Source organism: Falco rusticolus, chromosome 6, assembly GCF_015220075.1.
Source record: "Falco rusticolus isolate bFalRus1 chromosome 6, bFalRus1.pri, whole genome shotgun sequence".
Taxonomy (NCBI): domain Eukaryota; kingdom Metazoa; phylum Chordata; class Aves; order Falconiformes; family Falconidae; genus Falco; species Falco rusticolus.
Window position 1 is genome coordinate 8,361,704 of NC_051192.1, and position 17,529 is coordinate 8,379,232.

At 37.4% G+C, this 17,529-nt stretch overlaps 1 protein-coding gene across 2 annotated transcripts in view; it reads left to right on the forward strand.

Moving 5' to 3' along the window:
• Positions 1–17,529, forward strand: part of HEATR1 (HEAT repeat containing 1) — a 38,648-nt gene that overhangs the window by 14,875 nt on the left and 6,244 nt on the right. For both annotated transcript variants that reach the window (XM_037391191.1, XM_037391192.1), the window contains 18 exons: positions 559–742; positions 1,016–1,164; positions 3,222–3,414; positions 3,937–4,109; positions 4,470–4,637; positions 5,464–5,706; positions 6,448–6,579; positions 7,007–7,113; positions 8,167–8,310; positions 9,073–9,191; positions 9,460–9,581; positions 11,055–11,183; positions 12,506–12,736; positions 13,448–13,574; positions 14,674–14,840; positions 15,481–15,527; positions 16,347–16,470; positions 17,328–17,468. In XM_037391191.1, the coding sequence (XP_037247088.1) occupies positions 559–742; positions 1,016–1,164; positions 3,222–3,414; positions 3,937–4,109; positions 4,470–4,637; positions 5,464–5,706; positions 6,448–6,579; positions 7,007–7,113; positions 8,167–8,310; positions 9,073–9,191; positions 9,460–9,581; positions 11,055–11,183; positions 12,506–12,736; positions 13,448–13,574; positions 14,674–14,840; positions 15,481–15,527; positions 16,347–16,470; positions 17,328–17,468 (2,700 nt within the window). The remainder of the gene's footprint in view (positions 1–558; positions 743–1,015; positions 1,165–3,221; positions 3,415–3,936; positions 4,110–4,469; positions 4,638–5,463; positions 5,707–6,447; positions 6,580–7,006; positions 7,114–8,166; positions 8,311–9,072; positions 9,192–9,459; positions 9,582–11,054; positions 11,184–12,505; positions 12,737–13,447; positions 13,575–14,673; positions 14,841–15,480; positions 15,528–16,346; positions 16,471–17,327; positions 17,469–17,529) is intronic.

Consider the following 17,529-nt stretch of genomic DNA (forward strand, 5'->3'; position numbering starts at 1 on the left):
CATCTTTCTACTACCTTTTTTTTGCTTTATTTTTATGCAGACTGCTTACTGGGGTTTTCTTGATTGATTTTGTTGAAATAGTTTGCTTTTTTTTTTGTCAGAAACCTTCATAAGCAGGGCTGTGCTTCTGTACCTCCTCACAGACACATAGCGATACATGGTAATTAGTTATTCCGACCTCAGATTATTCCATTAAAGAGTTTTTATATATACAAATATCTGAAAGATATGAATTATGTTGCTGGAACAGCTAGATGAGAGGGTTAAACAGAATGTCCACAAAATGCTGTAACTCCTAATCCCTTTGAAAAGATATTTTAGAGATTGGTCGTTAACTATTCTGTTACCTCTACTTAGGTACACTGTTAATTAAGGTAGTAAGGGCTGGCATAGGTTTTAAAACTGCAGATGCAAGCTTAAACGTGAAATCAGACATGTAATTCATAAGAATACCTCTTCTGAGGTTGGGAATTAAATATTGCTAAATTTTAGTGCTAGATTTCTGTCTTCTGTTGGATGAAATTATGACGCTATACATAAATGAATTTTCATTTATAGGAAACTCCCCTAAAATGGTCTGTTGAAACAATAGAGGAAACTTTGGTGCCTAAGGACCTGTTAATTGCGTATATAGAAAAGCTCAGTAGTGATCAGACTGCTCATGCAGAGGAGTCAGCTATGTTCCTGTTCTTGCTGAAAAACTTCATTAATGGCCTAAAGCCTCCTCTCTCCTTTTCAAAAGGTAGGTGGTTTTTTGACTGTCTTTTATATCAGCGGAGTGAAGAAGGAAGGTTAATTTTTTTTTTTGTCTTCAAAAGTTGTTGGCAACAAGCAAGCCTTGCTTCCCTGACCACTTTCCTTTGTTGTTATACAGGTCTGCAAAGATTACTTACTTGTGAACATGAAATCAGCCAAATGTATTGTCTTCTTTTAACTAGAGATGTTTGTTTTCTCTTGGTTTTTGAAGGTGTTGATATGCATCCACTGTGTCTTATTTATAACCTGTATTTTTTAGAGGAAACTTGGTGGAATCCTGAATCTCTGAATCAAGATAGCCAAGACTACCTGCACCTCCTTTTGGGGCTATTTGACCTACTTGTCTGTGGAGCTAGTGAGGGAAGCAATGCTGTTCAATACAGAGCACTGATGAATCTCTTACTAAAGGTATTATTTTTGCTTTTCTTACTTGGAATTACTAGTCATCAACTATTATGCAGTTACATTATTCTAAGGAAAACTGAGAAAAATGGAGAATTGATCATGCAGCGCCACTTGTGGCACGCTAGTACTGTTAGCAGATGGAAGGCTAAGCTTCACCTGATTAGTTAACCCTTATTAAATGTAATAGTAGAAAACTAAAGTGAAAAAAGAATAAATGGACCAGTTGAAGCAAAAGTGAAAATATAACACTGATTTACAGTACAAGGTCAAGAGCTTGGATGAGCTAAAAGTTTTAATCCTGTCTGGGAGCAAAGCAAACAGTTGCTCTGTAAAAGTTGTAAGTTTTTAAATACAAAAATTGAAAGGAAAACTTCCAGAGGACACTGCATGTTTCCTTATAACATCATCTCATGTTTTCTCACCCACATCAAGTGATACATTTTTTTGAAGAGAATAAGGGATTTTGGTGGTGTGGATTGTAGTAGGGAGTAATTAATAACTGTACATTCTGAGGAAAAGAGAAGCAAGTAATTGACACAAGGCTGCTGTTACTGGAATTTGATGCTGTTTCAGCAAGAACAGCACATGACAAGCATAGACAAAGGAAAGAATAGCAAAAATTTCATAACAAAACTTTTCTGAAGTTATTTCTTGTATATAAATCTGTTTCATTATCAGTCACTCTGAGATCTGGTGAAATTGTACTGATACTGAGCTATTAAATACATCGATTTAGTGCCTGGCTAGTTAAAAGTTGTCAGCAGGGAAGAAAGGATGTTATTTTGGTGGGATTTTTGACTGAGCAAGGTGGGTCATACTGCACAGAGAAGGTCAGACGAGTGACTACAGAAGGTTGGTAGTGTCCTAGGACCTAGTGAAGGCAACAGCTGCAGTAAAAATTTGCTTCTTTCACTTGTGGAATTCTGCTGTCTCAGATTGTGAGGGTATTAACTTGAAAGGCACAAGACAGTTATTTTTGCCCACTCTAGAACAGTTAATACAACTAGAATCTAGATCTTGGTGGACTTGTGGAAAAGAGAATAGGCAAGCGTATGTCAGAAGCTATATGGGTTTTTCTGGCAAGCTGCGTTCAGTCTGCGAGATGTTGAGTGGGCACTTGTGTATGATGAATGAGGAGCTCTTTGGATTCCAGAGAGCATCTTGCAGACAGAAAGCATGCTAGCTAGTGCCAGACCATGTAGTGAGCAAGAACTTAAAAGTGATTTGGGATACTATTAGAAGACAGTGTAAGTGCTTCAAAATCAGAAGCTATCCTCACTAAATTTTGGCAGAAAGGTCTTGAAACAAAGTTAAGGTAATTGGATGTAGATGTGTGGAAAAACTGAACTGAATCCTCTTGGAGCAGCTATTACTATTGGGGGTGGTCTGACCTGCATCTGCGATGGTCAGTGATGTGCTTATGATTCAAAGTTTGTTAATTTTGGTCCACGCTCTGTTACTGTAAAGCCTATAAAACCAATGCAGGACAAATTCGAAGAATGGAGTTTAGCGTGAAGAGACCACGCAGAAAGCTGTGCTGTAGAAGGAAATCAGATGCCTAGCCATCCTGAGATGCTTGTTTATAGACTTCTGAAAATCACTTTGTGTGACTGATGAAAAAGTCAGGGATTACTTAGAGCACTTTTAATATTACGATTACTGCTGTACAAGACAGAAAAATAGAAGTTCTTTATTTTGTATATAACAGTTTCCTTGCACGTTTGACATAATATACAAATATTCATATGGATGTGCTTTCAGTCTTTTATGATCTAAAAAAAATTCCCTTGTATTTACATACCTACAGACTACAAATTATCTGTTAAACTAAGCAATCCAGCCATTAAGAAACATGTAGACTTGTATACACGTGCAAGTACTGTTTACACAAAAGCATCATCTCTTAACTTTTTCTTCCCAAAGGACACTGTTGCTGACTCTTTAGTTCTCTTTCTGTGTACTCCTTTGATTTGGGTGGTTGATCAGATGTTGTGAGTAGTAGTTTGCCAAATTAAGTTGTTAAACAAGTGCTTTTCTCTTTTTGTTTTGTTAAATTTAAGGTACATCTAAAAGATTCAGAGTTTCTCTTCAAATTCCTTTCCATTTTATGGACTTACAGTTATAACCTTTCAAATCATCTGAACTATGAAGTCAATGCAATGCTACAGACTCAAGCTCTATATATTGGCTATGCACTGCTTGAATCACAGACATATCAAAAAAAGAAACAGCTGCTATCACCATCATCTCCAGGTAAAGTAAAACAGTATTTGTCTCTCATCTTACGATGTAATCACAGCGGATTTTGGTTTTGTGCAATTTTTACTATGTTTTATACCATGAAGGGTATCTATAGTTATTCATGTTCAGCTACACTAGGCTGAGACAGCTTTCTCTGTTGCTGATTCACTGCTGCAGTTATTAGCCCAAGCTTGGAAGTAGGCGAAACCAATTTTTTTAAATTTTAGAAGTGTTAAACACTGCTATACTGAAGAGGTCAGTTACAGCACCTTGCGTTCTGTGCAGTGTAAGGGTGTGACAGCCAGTAACAATATGAACTCTCTGAGCTTAAACACAAATATAAAGACTGTGATGAAGAACTTCAGAGTCGTGGATCTCTGAGATTCATGTTGGTTTTGTGTAGTTTAAAGGTTTACAGTGGAAAGAGTTTAATTCCAAAGTAGTGATGCCTCTTCAGGGACAGATACAGTAAAATTCTGACCACTCACTTTATACTGTTGTCTTTTCCTCCTTCCTTCCCTCACTCTTTTGCAGTGGTGATATCTTTGCTAATTAACTTGGGTAGTCCTGTGAGTGAAGTTCGAAGGGCTGCTCTCAACTGCCTTCATTCCTTGAGAGGTGTAAAGGAGTCTCTATTTCATCCTGTTCTTCAGCATCTGGAGCAAAAGACAGAAGAGATCATATCTGACCGTACATACATAACACAGGTATTTTTTACATGAAGATGTATATTAATACAAGTTTTGTCTGCTGCTGTGAGCTCTCATCTTTTCTAAAAGAAATCAAGTTAATTGGGAAAGTTCATTGTCTTTGTATACTATAGTAGACTGATTTTTTTTTTTGTAGTTTTTTAAAGGACTATAAAAACATTCAAGTGGTTTATCACACAAATAATTGAGACTATCAGTCAAATCAGAAGTATTTTTTTTTGCAGCTGAACGTTATTTTACAGCTAAGAATTCTGTTTGTATCTAGGTTGCATTATTATGAAAGCATTGAATAAGCATTGTTCTAAGGTATTTTTATTGCAGAGAAGGAACTTAATTTTAACTTTGTTAATGAACTAGATTATGGAAACTCTATTTGAGGAGCTTGAGACACAGCCAAAACAGAAATCCCAGAAGAAAAAATTGTTGGAGGCTTTGGAAAACATACTTGACGGTGTACAGAACCCTATTTTCCCATCATATATTGCAAGAAACTTAATGAAAATTCTTCATGAAGTCCATGGTGAGGTAAGTGCTGCCTTTCTAGTTGTTGTATGGGTTCTGCACTTGTTTGAAATGCTGAAAACAAATTTCGTTTCATAATAATGTTGTTAAATAACTTCATAATGTATTAAGACTATTAGGCATTAAGTTGACACCTCTAATAATACGCAGTAGTGCTGCAAGGTATGATTTAGTGAAACATAAAATATTTGCATGCTCCATCCAGGAATGTAAGGGCTATAAAACTTTGCACTGGAGTTCTTAAGGAAACTCTCTTATGTTACTGAAAAATACCGTTTCAGAAAAAGGTTCTTCCAGAGGAAATTTATTACCTTGGTTAGATACCAGTGTATGTAGAGTTTTCTGTACAGAACTGTAATGTATTTGTATATATTAACCTTCTCTTATCTAGTTTATTTAGAATTCTCTAAGTTCTGGAAAAATATGAGTTCAGTGTTCAAAAACTGAATGATTATGAATTTTTATGCTCTGTTCAGTTGCACGTGTCTTGAAAGGGTTGTGAACTGCATAGAGGATGACTGTTCTTGCCTCATTGGGGTTTTGTAAGAGACAGCAGTCATAAATAGGTGAAGAAAATTGCCTTTTCTCTGTACTTTAAAAATACGAACTACTACTCTGCGAAGGAGAAGAGCAAAGTAGCAGATGAGCATGTACTCGTCATAATCTCCAAAACATTCTTGTATTTTTCCTCTTGAATAACTGTCGCATAAAATACTGTATGCAGCGTGTTACCAGAGAGGGGATGTAGCAGTAAAATGAAGCTGTGCTATTGGAAGTTTGTTAAAAAGAGGACAGATAAAAACTTCTGTTATGAATTTCCTGTTTGCAGATGATTCTTTCTCACCTCTTGCCTGCACTAGACCGGTTGCTAGAGAAGGTCTTTAAGAAACCTGAGGCAATGTTGAAAGATGAAGTTGTTCTCCTGCATCTCATCCTTGGAAAATTTAATGAATATTCAGCACCTCTTTTGTGCAAAAATCAGCAGAGTCTGGATTTATTTATCAAAAGCATGCATGCTGCCAAGAAAATCTATGAAGAAATTCCATCATTTCAGATCACAGCACTTGGGCAGGTATGACTTTATGAAAGATCTTTATTTTTATGCTTAAAGTAAATAACATTGTTTAGGAATGGATTTACAAGGACTCTGTGTGAAGGTGTCCCTAGCTTTTGACCTGTCTTTCTTCTAGTACAAGTTTTCAAGGTCTCCATAGTGTCCTTGAAACATCTAAACAGGCTGCAAAACTTTCTTAAACTTACCAGAAGGAAAAATTGCTGCATGCTTTATGTTTGCATTTTGACAAGTATAGAATCGAAATACTGTACAGCTGAACACCTGTATCATTGCCTGTAGATACTACTGTTTGACTGTCCTCAGCTTTTGTCAGTCAGGCAGGAGCTTTACTCCTTGTTTTTCGTCTGAGGAAAAATTGTCAAGAAAATACAGTAGATGAGAAGTAGTCTCATTTGAAGGAGGCTACAAATCAGGCCTTCTATTAGCCAGGTATTAGTGTATATTTACCAAAGGCTGGCAACAGCAAGTTTGTTCCCCCCACCAGGCAAGCTGTGTGAAAAATTTCAGGTATCAGTATGTCTGATGGGTATTTCACAAATACATGTTTTGCATCTAACAATTCCTGGATATGTACAAAGACATAGTTAATATCCAGGCTTTCATGATACATATTCAAACTAACATGCATCTGTGATTGGGTGTCATACGTAATCTGACATACCTAAGTTCCGTAGCTTGTGATTTTGTTACCCTCTTACATTAAACGTCTCTGCATTTTTTCTTTTTTCCCTTTTGTAGATTACTAAACCATTCTTTGCAGCTGCATCAGATGGGATGGTGCAACAGAAGCTATTGAAAGTATTGTTTGACTTACTGTTAAACTGTAAGAACCCACTTTGTGCCCAGACAATTAGCAGTGTGTTTAAAGGGGTAAGTGGCAAACTCCAGGACACAGAAATACGTTCAAACCTGTTGTGGTGGTTCTGTGTTGCTACATTCAGTAATATTCAGTAATGTTCTTTGTTTATATCATTCATAACATGAAAGGAATTGGAAACTACTTTTCACAGAATACACTTGTGTTAACGGCATGAAAAATTTGTTAAATGACCGCTTTTAGAAGGTATTTCTTTAAAAGCCATGCATCAGTCATTTACTGTGCTACTGGAGTGAATTCAGCAGAAGTCACTTCTTTCTGCTGCACTGATTTTCATTTTCAGGATATGACTTGAATATGTGAATTATATACTCATATGTGCATGAAAGGGATCTTTTTTACAAAAAAAAAAGAGGGGGGCATAGATGTGCGGTATGACACAATGTTCATTGGTACTTGCATTACTGTTCTTTGTTTCAGATTTCAGTGTGTGCTGAGCAAATTGTCAATGAACTGGAACCTCCTGAGAAAACCAAAAGTCTGGCCACTGTTCAGCAAACTAGAAGGCAGAAAATGCAGCAACAGAGGTAAAATAACTATTAAGCCAAAAATATTATCTGTCCAGTTTGAAAATACCACTTGTTTTACTGTGTTGCATAGTTTGTATTGAAAGCATAAGCATGTATTTCTTCTTTTCCCCTGCACAGTAAAATAACTCAGAGCTACTTTTGGCAGGAGAACACCAACTCATGTTGCTGTTGGAGAACTGATGCAACTACAGTCAAAATTTAAAAAAAAAAAATCCAGTAGTTTTAATGTTGACATTTGCTCTTATAGAATTTAGCTGGACATAGTTGAACAAGACTAATTTTTGTAGGTATTAATCTTGATTAGTAATAAAGATGTATGGAAAAATTACATATACATGACTGAAGCCTACAGATGCTCATCAAAATGTTACTGTTAGTTGACTGAAAAACAGTATTTTTGCTCAGTTGAAATGTTAATATAACCATTAATTTTTAGATCTCTTTTGTCTTGTTTCTTCTCTCCATTCTTACAAGGAAGGATCTGTTCTGCCCACTGTACTTCTCCTTTAAGCATCAGCTGTCAGCCATTGTTGAAACAGGATACTGAGTTGGTTTTCTTGGTTTGACCTACAGTACCTGTTCTTATTTTCCTTCACTTGACGGTTTTTAACAATCATAACCCGTTAGACTGATCCATCTGTAAACTGTCAGAGTTTATAAACACATGCTTGCACACACCCCCATTGCCTGCACGGTCAGTGGTTAGGCACCTAGTAGTTCTGAAGAGGCAAGCAAATCAGCCTTTGGACAGTGACTTGGTAATAGATATTCCTTTTTTTCCACAGAAGTCTGCTTCATTGTGTAGAATTTTTGTATACTCAGAAGGCGTGCTATACTTGTTTGTTTTTTCAAGTTTGGTCTGGATTTTCTGTTGGTTGTTTAAAAAGTGTTGCTGCTTCAACCAAAAGCCGCCTCTCATTGCCACCTCTCCCAGGAGAAGCGGTAAAGGATATCACGGTGTGAAAGAAAATGTGATTGTTTTTGCAGTCTGAAACACTGTACTATTTTCTTTGCAAATGTATATCCTGATTGTTTACCTTATCATTTTAGAAAGCCTCAAGATGCAGAATTGGCACCGGAAACAAGCCACTTCAGCTGGCAGAGGGTTATGCTTATTCTGGAGTTACTGCAGCATAAGAAGAAACTTAGACGTCCGCAGGCATTGGTACCTGCGCTTTTTAACCTGCTAAGCCGGTAATCGTGCCTCCATAACACACGAGTCCTTCAGCATCCTCTTCTGCAGCAGACACTGTCAAATGTTAAACTATGGGCTACTTTCTCTCTGCTTTGTTGCCATGTTTGTAGCTTAGCTTGCCTTTTTTATTTGAATTTCTTTTAGGTAAACCAGATGAGGGGAATGTGAAGTTGTTGTGACCTTTTTACCCTTTAAACAATGTGATGGGCTTAAGATTTTTACCTGATGCATAGCTTCTTAGGTTTCTCAAGTGGACGGCTTGGGATTGCTGAGAAGGATGACACCTGTGCTAAAACTGGCACAATTGACAGGACTTTTGTCTTCTGCAGAGCTATTATTATAATACTTTTAAGATTTAAAATTCCTCCCAAAACATTGTGGATCAGCCTTCATCCAGTACAACTTAAGAAAACTATGGCTTTTCCTGCCAGCCCTGTCTCCAGGCACTTAGGAAAGTTTACACGTAGATTGGGTATTTATCTTTTTTCCTTATAACTTGCCTTCACATAGACTGGCAATCATATTTCAGGAAATCATCTTATACTCTCGACAGTGGGTTGATAAATGTCTTTTATTAGACCAGCTGATGTATTTGAAAGCAACAAAGAAGAGACATGTTTTGGCAAACACTTTTTAGATGCCTCAGCTTAGAGCTTCTGTAGAATAAAGATTGCAGTTTCTTATTTCTATCTTAATATGTGGTTTGATCACTTATTTTTTGTCTCCTGTTTCAATTTCTGATTTTTTTCCTGAATGTATAGATGTCTGGAGCCTATGGAATCAGAAGAAGAAAATATGGAATATACAAAGCAGCTAATCCTCAGCTGCCTGCTGAACATCTGTCAGAAATTGTCTTCAGATGGTAGCAAGATCCCAGCAGGTAAAAGTTGCCAGGCTCATTTCTTGGTACTTGTCTCACCAGTACAGCGTTAAAATAATGGCCTCTTAACTTTTTCCTTCTCTCAGTTTATGTAGTATTGTTGAGGAGAGAGAGATTCTTCTATAGGGTATATAAGTTTGCCTTCTTAATAGTTTTTTGTAGGTCCCTTAGGTGTGGATTGCAAATTGAAACCAGTGTTTGAGTGTACTGTTTATTCCTACAAGGTTAACCATGAAAGTGTTAATGAGTGAATATTTTTTACTTGCAGATACCCTTGACAAAGAAAAATTCAACGTGGAAGTGATCGTTCAGTGCATCAGAGTTTCTAAAATGCCCCAGACACACCACCATGCACTGCTGCTCCTTGGTGCTGTTGCTGGCATGTTTCCCGTAAGTACTACCTGAAATTTATGTTGGCTCTTCTCTTCAGGTTCCAAATATTGGGTAGAGTGAGGAACATGTATAGAGCTGTTCTATTGGGAGGAACTTTCTGACAGGAGCAAGAGGCAAAATTTACAGGCTCCCTGTCCTTTTAGGGCTTTCTATTCCATTTAAATTTAAAACAAACCTCTGTCTTGATGCTTTGGCCACTTGTCATTTATGAATTTCAGTGAAGCACATCAGAAATGGAAGAAGCTTTCTGACAGCAGCCCTGCTTCACCTTCCCGCTGTGGTCAAAGTTCTTGTGCATTGTTTCTTCTTTCCCCTGCTTTTTTATAGGAAGAGTCTAGCCCAACAGCACATGTACAAGATAAGTACTTGTGAGAATACAACGCTGAGAAATGTAGTTGTAGTTGGTGGTAAAACTAGGTTGACCTGATTTTAATTGACCGAAAAACAGGCCTTTTCTTTTATGGGTTGAAATTTGAACACTCACTCTTCTAAGTAAGATTCTTTGCTTTGAAACTATAAAAGCAGCAAAATGTGTCCAGACCTATCAAACTCATTTTGCATCTTTATCTTTACCTCACTACTTTCTCCACACATTTGGAAAGATACCGTTTTCCCCAAAACGTAAAACTAATGTTTTTGACAAGTGTGTGGAGGATTTGGCTTTTTTATTGTTGGGGTGGTGGTTCTTTGTTGCCATCTTACTGCCATCGCCTGCTATAGAACCAAGCTTTTATTCTACAGTAGTATTGGCTCTTACAAGATTTTCAAGGTCAGAATACAAGGAGCTATCTTGTATGCATCTCACTTTTAAATCTAAAACACTCCGTCAGTTCACTAAAACCGAATGAAAAATGTGCCCATAACTTCTTGCTCTAAGTTCTGGCAATATCTCGGAAACTCAACTCTCGAGTTAGGTGACACCTCTAATCCAGCTCTCTTAAAATCAATTACTGTGATTACAGTCTAGCCTAAAAAAAAAGCCAAAAATTAAAATGAGCATGGCTGGTTTTCATTGTATGGTTGTAGATATCACGGATGTTTTACAGGTGTAAAAAGAGTGGGTGGGCAAGATACTAAAATCACTGGAACCTGTGCCACACTTACATTTGTGCTTCTGCAAGTCTCCCCACAGCTGCTTTTGCTTGTCATAACTACCATGGCACTGAGTGGAAGATCAGTAGGTGTTGGATCAGACTAAACTCGCAATTTCCACTCTTTAATTATTTGCTTAGAAGTGTATCTTGATTTCTAAATAATATTTAGAACTCTTTAACAGTCGCATGTAAATAGCTTTAAGGGACACTATACATTTAAAATTAGTTTAGTGGAAATTCTGGAAGATTCTAATGATTGCCATTTTCTTCTATAGGAATCTACTGGCATTTATGGGAAGGAGAAATGCCTTAAGGTATTATACGCAGAGCAGCACAGTTCAAAAAATCAACTAATCTCATCTGTCTTTTTTTCCAGGATAAAGTTCTCCATAACATTATGCCCATTTTTACATTCATGGGAGCAAATGTCTTGCGTCTGGATGATTCTTACACATTCCAAGTAATTAATAAGACAGTTCAGATGGTTATTCCTGCTCTTATACAGGTAAATTTGTCCACTTAATGAAAGGAGTAGAAAAAAGTGAACAATAAGATTACTAATTGAGGAGATGGTTTAGAGTATCAGTGGTAGAATAAACTGTAGCCTATTCTAGGATTGTTTTTAGATCTATACTAGATTATATATAATAACTACGTTAACAGACGGACCTCCTCTGACCACCTCTTAAGGGTATCAGACTACTGCTTTTAATCTTACGAGCTCCTGCACTTTATAAATGGTTTACCCAAAACAGTGTCACAACTGTACCTAAAGAGGACCTGAAACATAGTTCAGGTGTTTCATCATAAAGATGGCAGGCAAGTTCAGCAGAGAGGAACCACTGGAAGTAACGAGAAGGTGATTAATCCTATAATAATACGTCATGGTCATATCAATAGTAGACATGGTCTAAAGCAAGTGGAAAGGTAAAATATTTGACAAATGCTTTTATTCTTCCAGCTGGTGTTTGTGTGGGTTTTCTTCTTTTTGTGTGAACACCTTAGATAAATGATTATAAATCAGAAACACATCAATGTTTTTCAAAGGGGACATTTTTTCTTCGGTCAGGTTTTATTTGCACCTAATAAATGTTAATTCTAGAGTCATTCATAGGGTTAAACATGAAAAATGCCATATAAATTTTGTATGTGAAAATGAACTGGGAAGAAAATGTCATCTTCTAACAGCAGGCTGGGGATTTCCTGGGGTTTTTTTAATATGCATACACATTTTGCATCCCCTTGCAGATCTCTGCTAGAGAAAGCAAGTTGCTGTGTCTCTTTTTCTTTGTTGTTGTTGTTTATTTATTTTCTATTTAAAACCCTTCATAGCAGCCATCACAAGTTTCTGCGACAAATTATTTATGGCACACACAATTGTTACGTGTGGGGAGAACCTAATGTTACTTACTTGAGATCATGTAGCCTACTTCTATTATTTTTAGTACGCCTTTGAATCCAAGAGCCTAACTTACTAGGCTTGCAGGCAAAGTTTTCAGAAGCGTGTGGCATTGCTTTCCCTTGAAAATGTCCTGCTTGTTTTTGTTTTAGCTGATGCCAAGTAACTTTTTTCTTTTTTTCTTTTTTTTTTTTTTCATTTTTCCCTTTTTTTTTTTCTGTTTGGTTTTTGGTTTTATTTGAAACATTTTCCTTAAACACTAAAAAAGAACTGTGTGATTGAAACCTGTTTACCTGCAGCTCAAGATTATGCTTTTAGTAATGCTGTTGTCAGGCACACTGTGCTTTCTCTCATTTTCTGAATTTACAAGAAAGAACTTGCACGTGTCTGCACTAACTGCTTGAACTGTTGTACCTGCTTGTACATAGGCTGAAGACAGTGATTTGACAGAGCCCTCTGGAAGTGTGGGAGAGGTGGTGGTAAAGATCATCCGTGTGTTTGTGGATGCCTTGCCCCATGTGCCGGAGCACCGACGCCTGCCGATCCTGGCCCAGCTGATCACTACAGTGGGAGGAGACAAGTTCCTCTGGGTTCTCCTGGTGCTGCTGTTTGAGCAGTATGTGACCAAAACCGTGACTGCAACGTCAAGCACAGACAAGGTTAGAAGATTACTGGGGTCAACTTTTTCTCAAGAAGCTGATCTCCCCCTTTCAGTTCACGGTGCAAGACAAGCCCCTAGGTTATGCTAAAGTAACTAACTCTGAGCTTGTGCTATAGCAGAACCTGATGGTGATGTTGACGATGATTTGTGTTGCAGATACAATATTGTTTTGTCCTGGAGCCTGAATAATAAATCAGATCATATGGTACAGCAATCCTTGACCTGGAGAGCTGTTAATCTAATTATGAAGTGCTTCAGTATTTTTAAAGTTGGGATTTTTTTCTTTTTATGTTTGTGAAACATGCTACTGGTCTTCCTGTACAGACCACTGTAAAAACACTATTATATTTTTGTGTTGGCAGGCCCTCAGATTAGGTAAAAGCATAATTTATGGGGAAACCTAAAAGAATTATTAAAGGAATATTGATGAGACTGGATCTTTTCATCAATATCCCTTTAATAATTCTTTTAGTTTTCCCCCAAAAATGTTATAAATTCCCCATTGCTGTAGCAATTTAATTGCTTGCTACACCCTCTGGAACAATGTTCCCTCCAACAGCTTGCTGCTGTTATCCTTGACGTTAATCCTGGAGTATCCAGCTCACCGTGGCATTTGCACAAACTCAGGAGGTTTTGAGTCTTTTTATCATTGTTAGTAGTATTTTTTTTTTAATCCTTGAATTATTTTTTTGTTCTAAACCATAAACAGGATGCTGTCCTGGAAGCAGACACGGAATTTTGGATTTCTATCTGTTGCGAATTTAATGTACGTTCTCAGTTCCAGAGCATGATGAAAATAATCCAGTACTTGACAGAGCTACCAGAGAACAAAGAAGGTAACCACCAAACAGAGCCAGCAAATGCATGTAAACCTTCCTATTACAGGGGACAAGGAGTAACGGTTTTAAACTAAAAGAGGGTGGATTCAGACTAGATATAAGGAAGAAATTTTTTACCATGAAACACTGGAGCAGGTTGCCCAGAGGAGTGGAAGATGCCCCATCCCTGGAAACATCCAAGGCCAGGCTGGATGGGGCTCTGAGCAACCTGATCTAGTTGAAGATGTCCCTGCTCTTTGCAGGGGGTTGGACTAGATGACCTTCCTTTAAAGGTCCTTTCCAACCCAAACTATTTTATGATTCTAGTAGTCCTCTAGACAGAAGATTAAGTGATAACAGAATTATTCTAATTACTTTTTTTTGTAATAAAATGGCTAAGATATGATTACTTTTTTTAATCCTTTTAATTATAGATTAACTTGAGCCCTTAGAGTCAAACAGTAGTCCTCATTTAGAAGGTACAGTAAATCATTTAGTTGAAATAAAATGTTATTATTCCTAGCAGACAAGATCATAGGGACTACCAGTCATTTTGTTTGGGGGGTTTTTTCAAGGTTTTATTTCTTTCTAGTACAATATAGTGGAGCAATAATTAAACAATATGTTTTAATGCTTTTCTAGTCTGTTATTTCAAAGAGCATTGGGGAAGGTGGGTGAGGGTTGTTTCCTTTAAAGTTATGCTGTGCTCTTTTTGATGTTTGAATACATTTTCTCAGCCAGGAAGGACCAGTTATTGACACTGAAAGCGGTTTTCCCAAATATGTGACACACTGTATGTGGCCCTGCCTCAAAAGTTTCTCATGTTTGTAGCCAGTATACCACTTTAGCACCAAGAAAAAAGAAGATTCTTCATGTAAAAATGATCAGGTGGAACGGCAGAGAAATGGCACTACTTCTTGAGAGGCTGTTGAAATGAAAAGTTTATCTCCTGTGGTATTTCAGAACATCTTTTTTTAGAACTTTGACATAATTGTGAATACAGCAGAATTGCTATCATTTATAGGCATCTGACTGTAGTTTTACTTCATTTCTGTAATCAGAACTCAAATTACTTTTTCTCTTGGCTGCAAATTTGTTTTGTGAATGTTTTCAACAGATGATCCTGGGCCGAAAAAGTCAAGAACATGCAACACACAGCTAAAAAATCAAGATGGACAGCTCTTTAATGTGGAGTCTCACTCAGACAAACAACTTCGGCATTTCAAATTCTTGTCAGTCTCCTTCATGTCACAACTTTTATCCTCTCAGAGTTTTGTGAAAAAGGTAATAACGGCAGATCGCTTTTAAACATGTTAAGTAATCGTGCCATACTGTAATAGATGAGGTTTAATTTGCTTTTATTATGGCTTTATATTCAAAGGGGATGAAAGAATACACTGTCCAGTCTATCTTGCTGACACCTTTATTAACACAGTTTCAAAACCTCCTGGTGATGTAAATTATTTTTTAATAAGGCTTTTCCAGATAGACTTCCTTTGTGTGATTGATGAATAGGTAGCAAAGTGAATTTCCTGCCCCAGTGGATTCCCACTGGCTTTATGGAGTCTGGGATTTCACTCGCGGTCTGTATAACTCCAAGTTTTGTGTGAGGTTCATACTGTTAACTTTGAGAAGACAAAGTAAATGTTACAAATTTTAGGGTGCAGCTCTAGCTGGAAGTACTTCCCATTTTTTTAACTGAACATCATCCACCAGCGTGAAATGTGTTTGCTACTATGACTGCATTACCTAAGAAGATTCTCAGATTTTCTTCTAGAATGACAGCTGAAGTGCAGATGTGGGGAACTCGTAATTAACCATGTTACTGGACATTTCATTCAGAACACATTTGTATACTGGGATATTAACTTAATGAGGGGATGTGAGTTTCACACAACATTTTCATTCTTCCTTTTTAAATCAGATAGTTGAATGTGAAGAAACAGAAGAGCTGCAGACATTGGAACAGAGGTATGTTTTAAATCTGCTCCACTCCTCCTATTTCTAGCTGTTACTGCAACCTGGGAATATTTTGTAATTGTAGTCCCATCAGAATACTTTTTTCCCCAAGGATACTTTTAATACTATCCTTGGCAACAAGCAGTATTTATTATATGCAAGTTATTTGTGGTTTGGGTTTTTTTAACATGCTGTGGAGTTTTTTATTTCTGAAAGATTGTTCTGCCCAATATCCAGTCTTTTTGTATTTCTGATGGTGCTTATTTACATACTTGGCTGTAACTATTATGCTATTGATAATGGAGTCTCTAAAAGATTTCCAATTTTTTGGCAAAACAGATCACTTCATTCATAGGGGAAAAAATGTTTTTCACAGGTGCCCCTATATTGGTGTAAGAAAATTACAGATCACAGTTGTAGTCTTTGAGCTGTAACAGCCAGTGATGCAAAATGGAGTGTTTCTTTTGCAGAGGTTTAACTTCCGTGTTTGTTCTAAGTGAAAAAGGGTGTAGGATTTATTTTAAATGCTGTGTTCCTTAAATGCTCATTTTTAAATGTCTGTACCTTCCCAGATTGTTCTTGTTTTAAAGTAAAGATCTTCAGAACTACTGTTGTATGTAGATGCTAATTTGGGGGTACTAGGTAGACTTCTTTAATGTGTACATGATTGTCCTTGTTGCTTTTTGTTAATATGTGGATATGACCTGCTAGTGTCTCCATTAAGTGTTTCATTTTCATTTATTCTTGCTGTTTCATGAAATCTTGTGCTTTCCAGTAATAACTTCTTCAGTGTCCTTGTTACTTACTAAAAGATGCTTCCTTTCCATCTAGGCTATTAGAAGAAGTTCTTCGCTATATAAACACTGTGGCATCTTCAGTGGAAGGAAACGTGGACAAGCCAACAGCCAAATTTTGGAGGGTTCTTCTCAACAAGTCCTATGATATGCTGGATAAAGTATGTCTCAGTAGCCCTCTCTTAGCAGTGGGACATTTCTGCTTTTGCTTATTAGTATGATTATAACCTTTGTAGGATTCTTGTTGGATTAGTACTCATCTTTATTGGATGTTCTGTACCCGGTGCATCAATTTTTAAACTCATCTAACAACTTCAGTAACTGCAGCTAACAGCTTAGAGAGAACAACCAGAAAAAGAAATCAGGAACACTTATTTCCACTAGTTAGTATTCCACTAGCTGGAAGCAGTCGTGTCACTGTCTGGTGGAGAAGAATGGCTTTTGGCAGCACTTCTCACTGGTAACTCGTAAAATCATTTAACTAATGCTCATGGAACCGTTGTGTATTTCCACATGGAATCTAAATGGAGAAAAAAATCCTTATGCTTTTCTTTCTAACCTTTTTTCTGATCAGAGGGATATTTGTAGAGTTGGACTGGCTGTCTCATTGCATGCTGTGGAGCATACGTCTTTTCACAGCTTGGATTTTTTTTTTTTTTTTTTTGCCTGTGAAGCATATTCCAGTTTTCATGATGTATGTGCACAGGGCACCTCCAGAAGTATTTGAGGGTAAGGAGGGATAGCTCACCAGCGTAGACAGAAGGAATTGCTGAGGAAGGCTCGGTGCTAGTGGATAATAGCTGGTTAGCAGCCGGTGAACATACATTAGTCCTGTAACTTGAACCTGCTTTGTTCTTTTGCTTGCCTCAGATACAGCATGGCTAGGCTGTCTTCTCTTCTTTGATCCTGAAACCCATGTGGGAGGTTGAAGAGAGTTTGCCTGTCTTATTTGGAGGCTACAACGTCACAGTGCATGGAAGAGTGTTTATGGTATTGTTTCCTTTGTGCTTTCTTGTAGGTTAATGCTTTATTGCCGACAGAAACCTTCATCCCTGTAATTAGGGGACTAATGACAAATCAGCTCCCCTCTGTGAGGCGTAAGGCAATGGACCTTTTGAACAATAAGGTGCAGCAGCGCACAAAGTGGCAGAAGAGCCAGGTGAGGCGAAGTGGGTCAATCTGGTTCCTTTAGCAGAAGTTCCCAGAGAGAGGTTGATGTA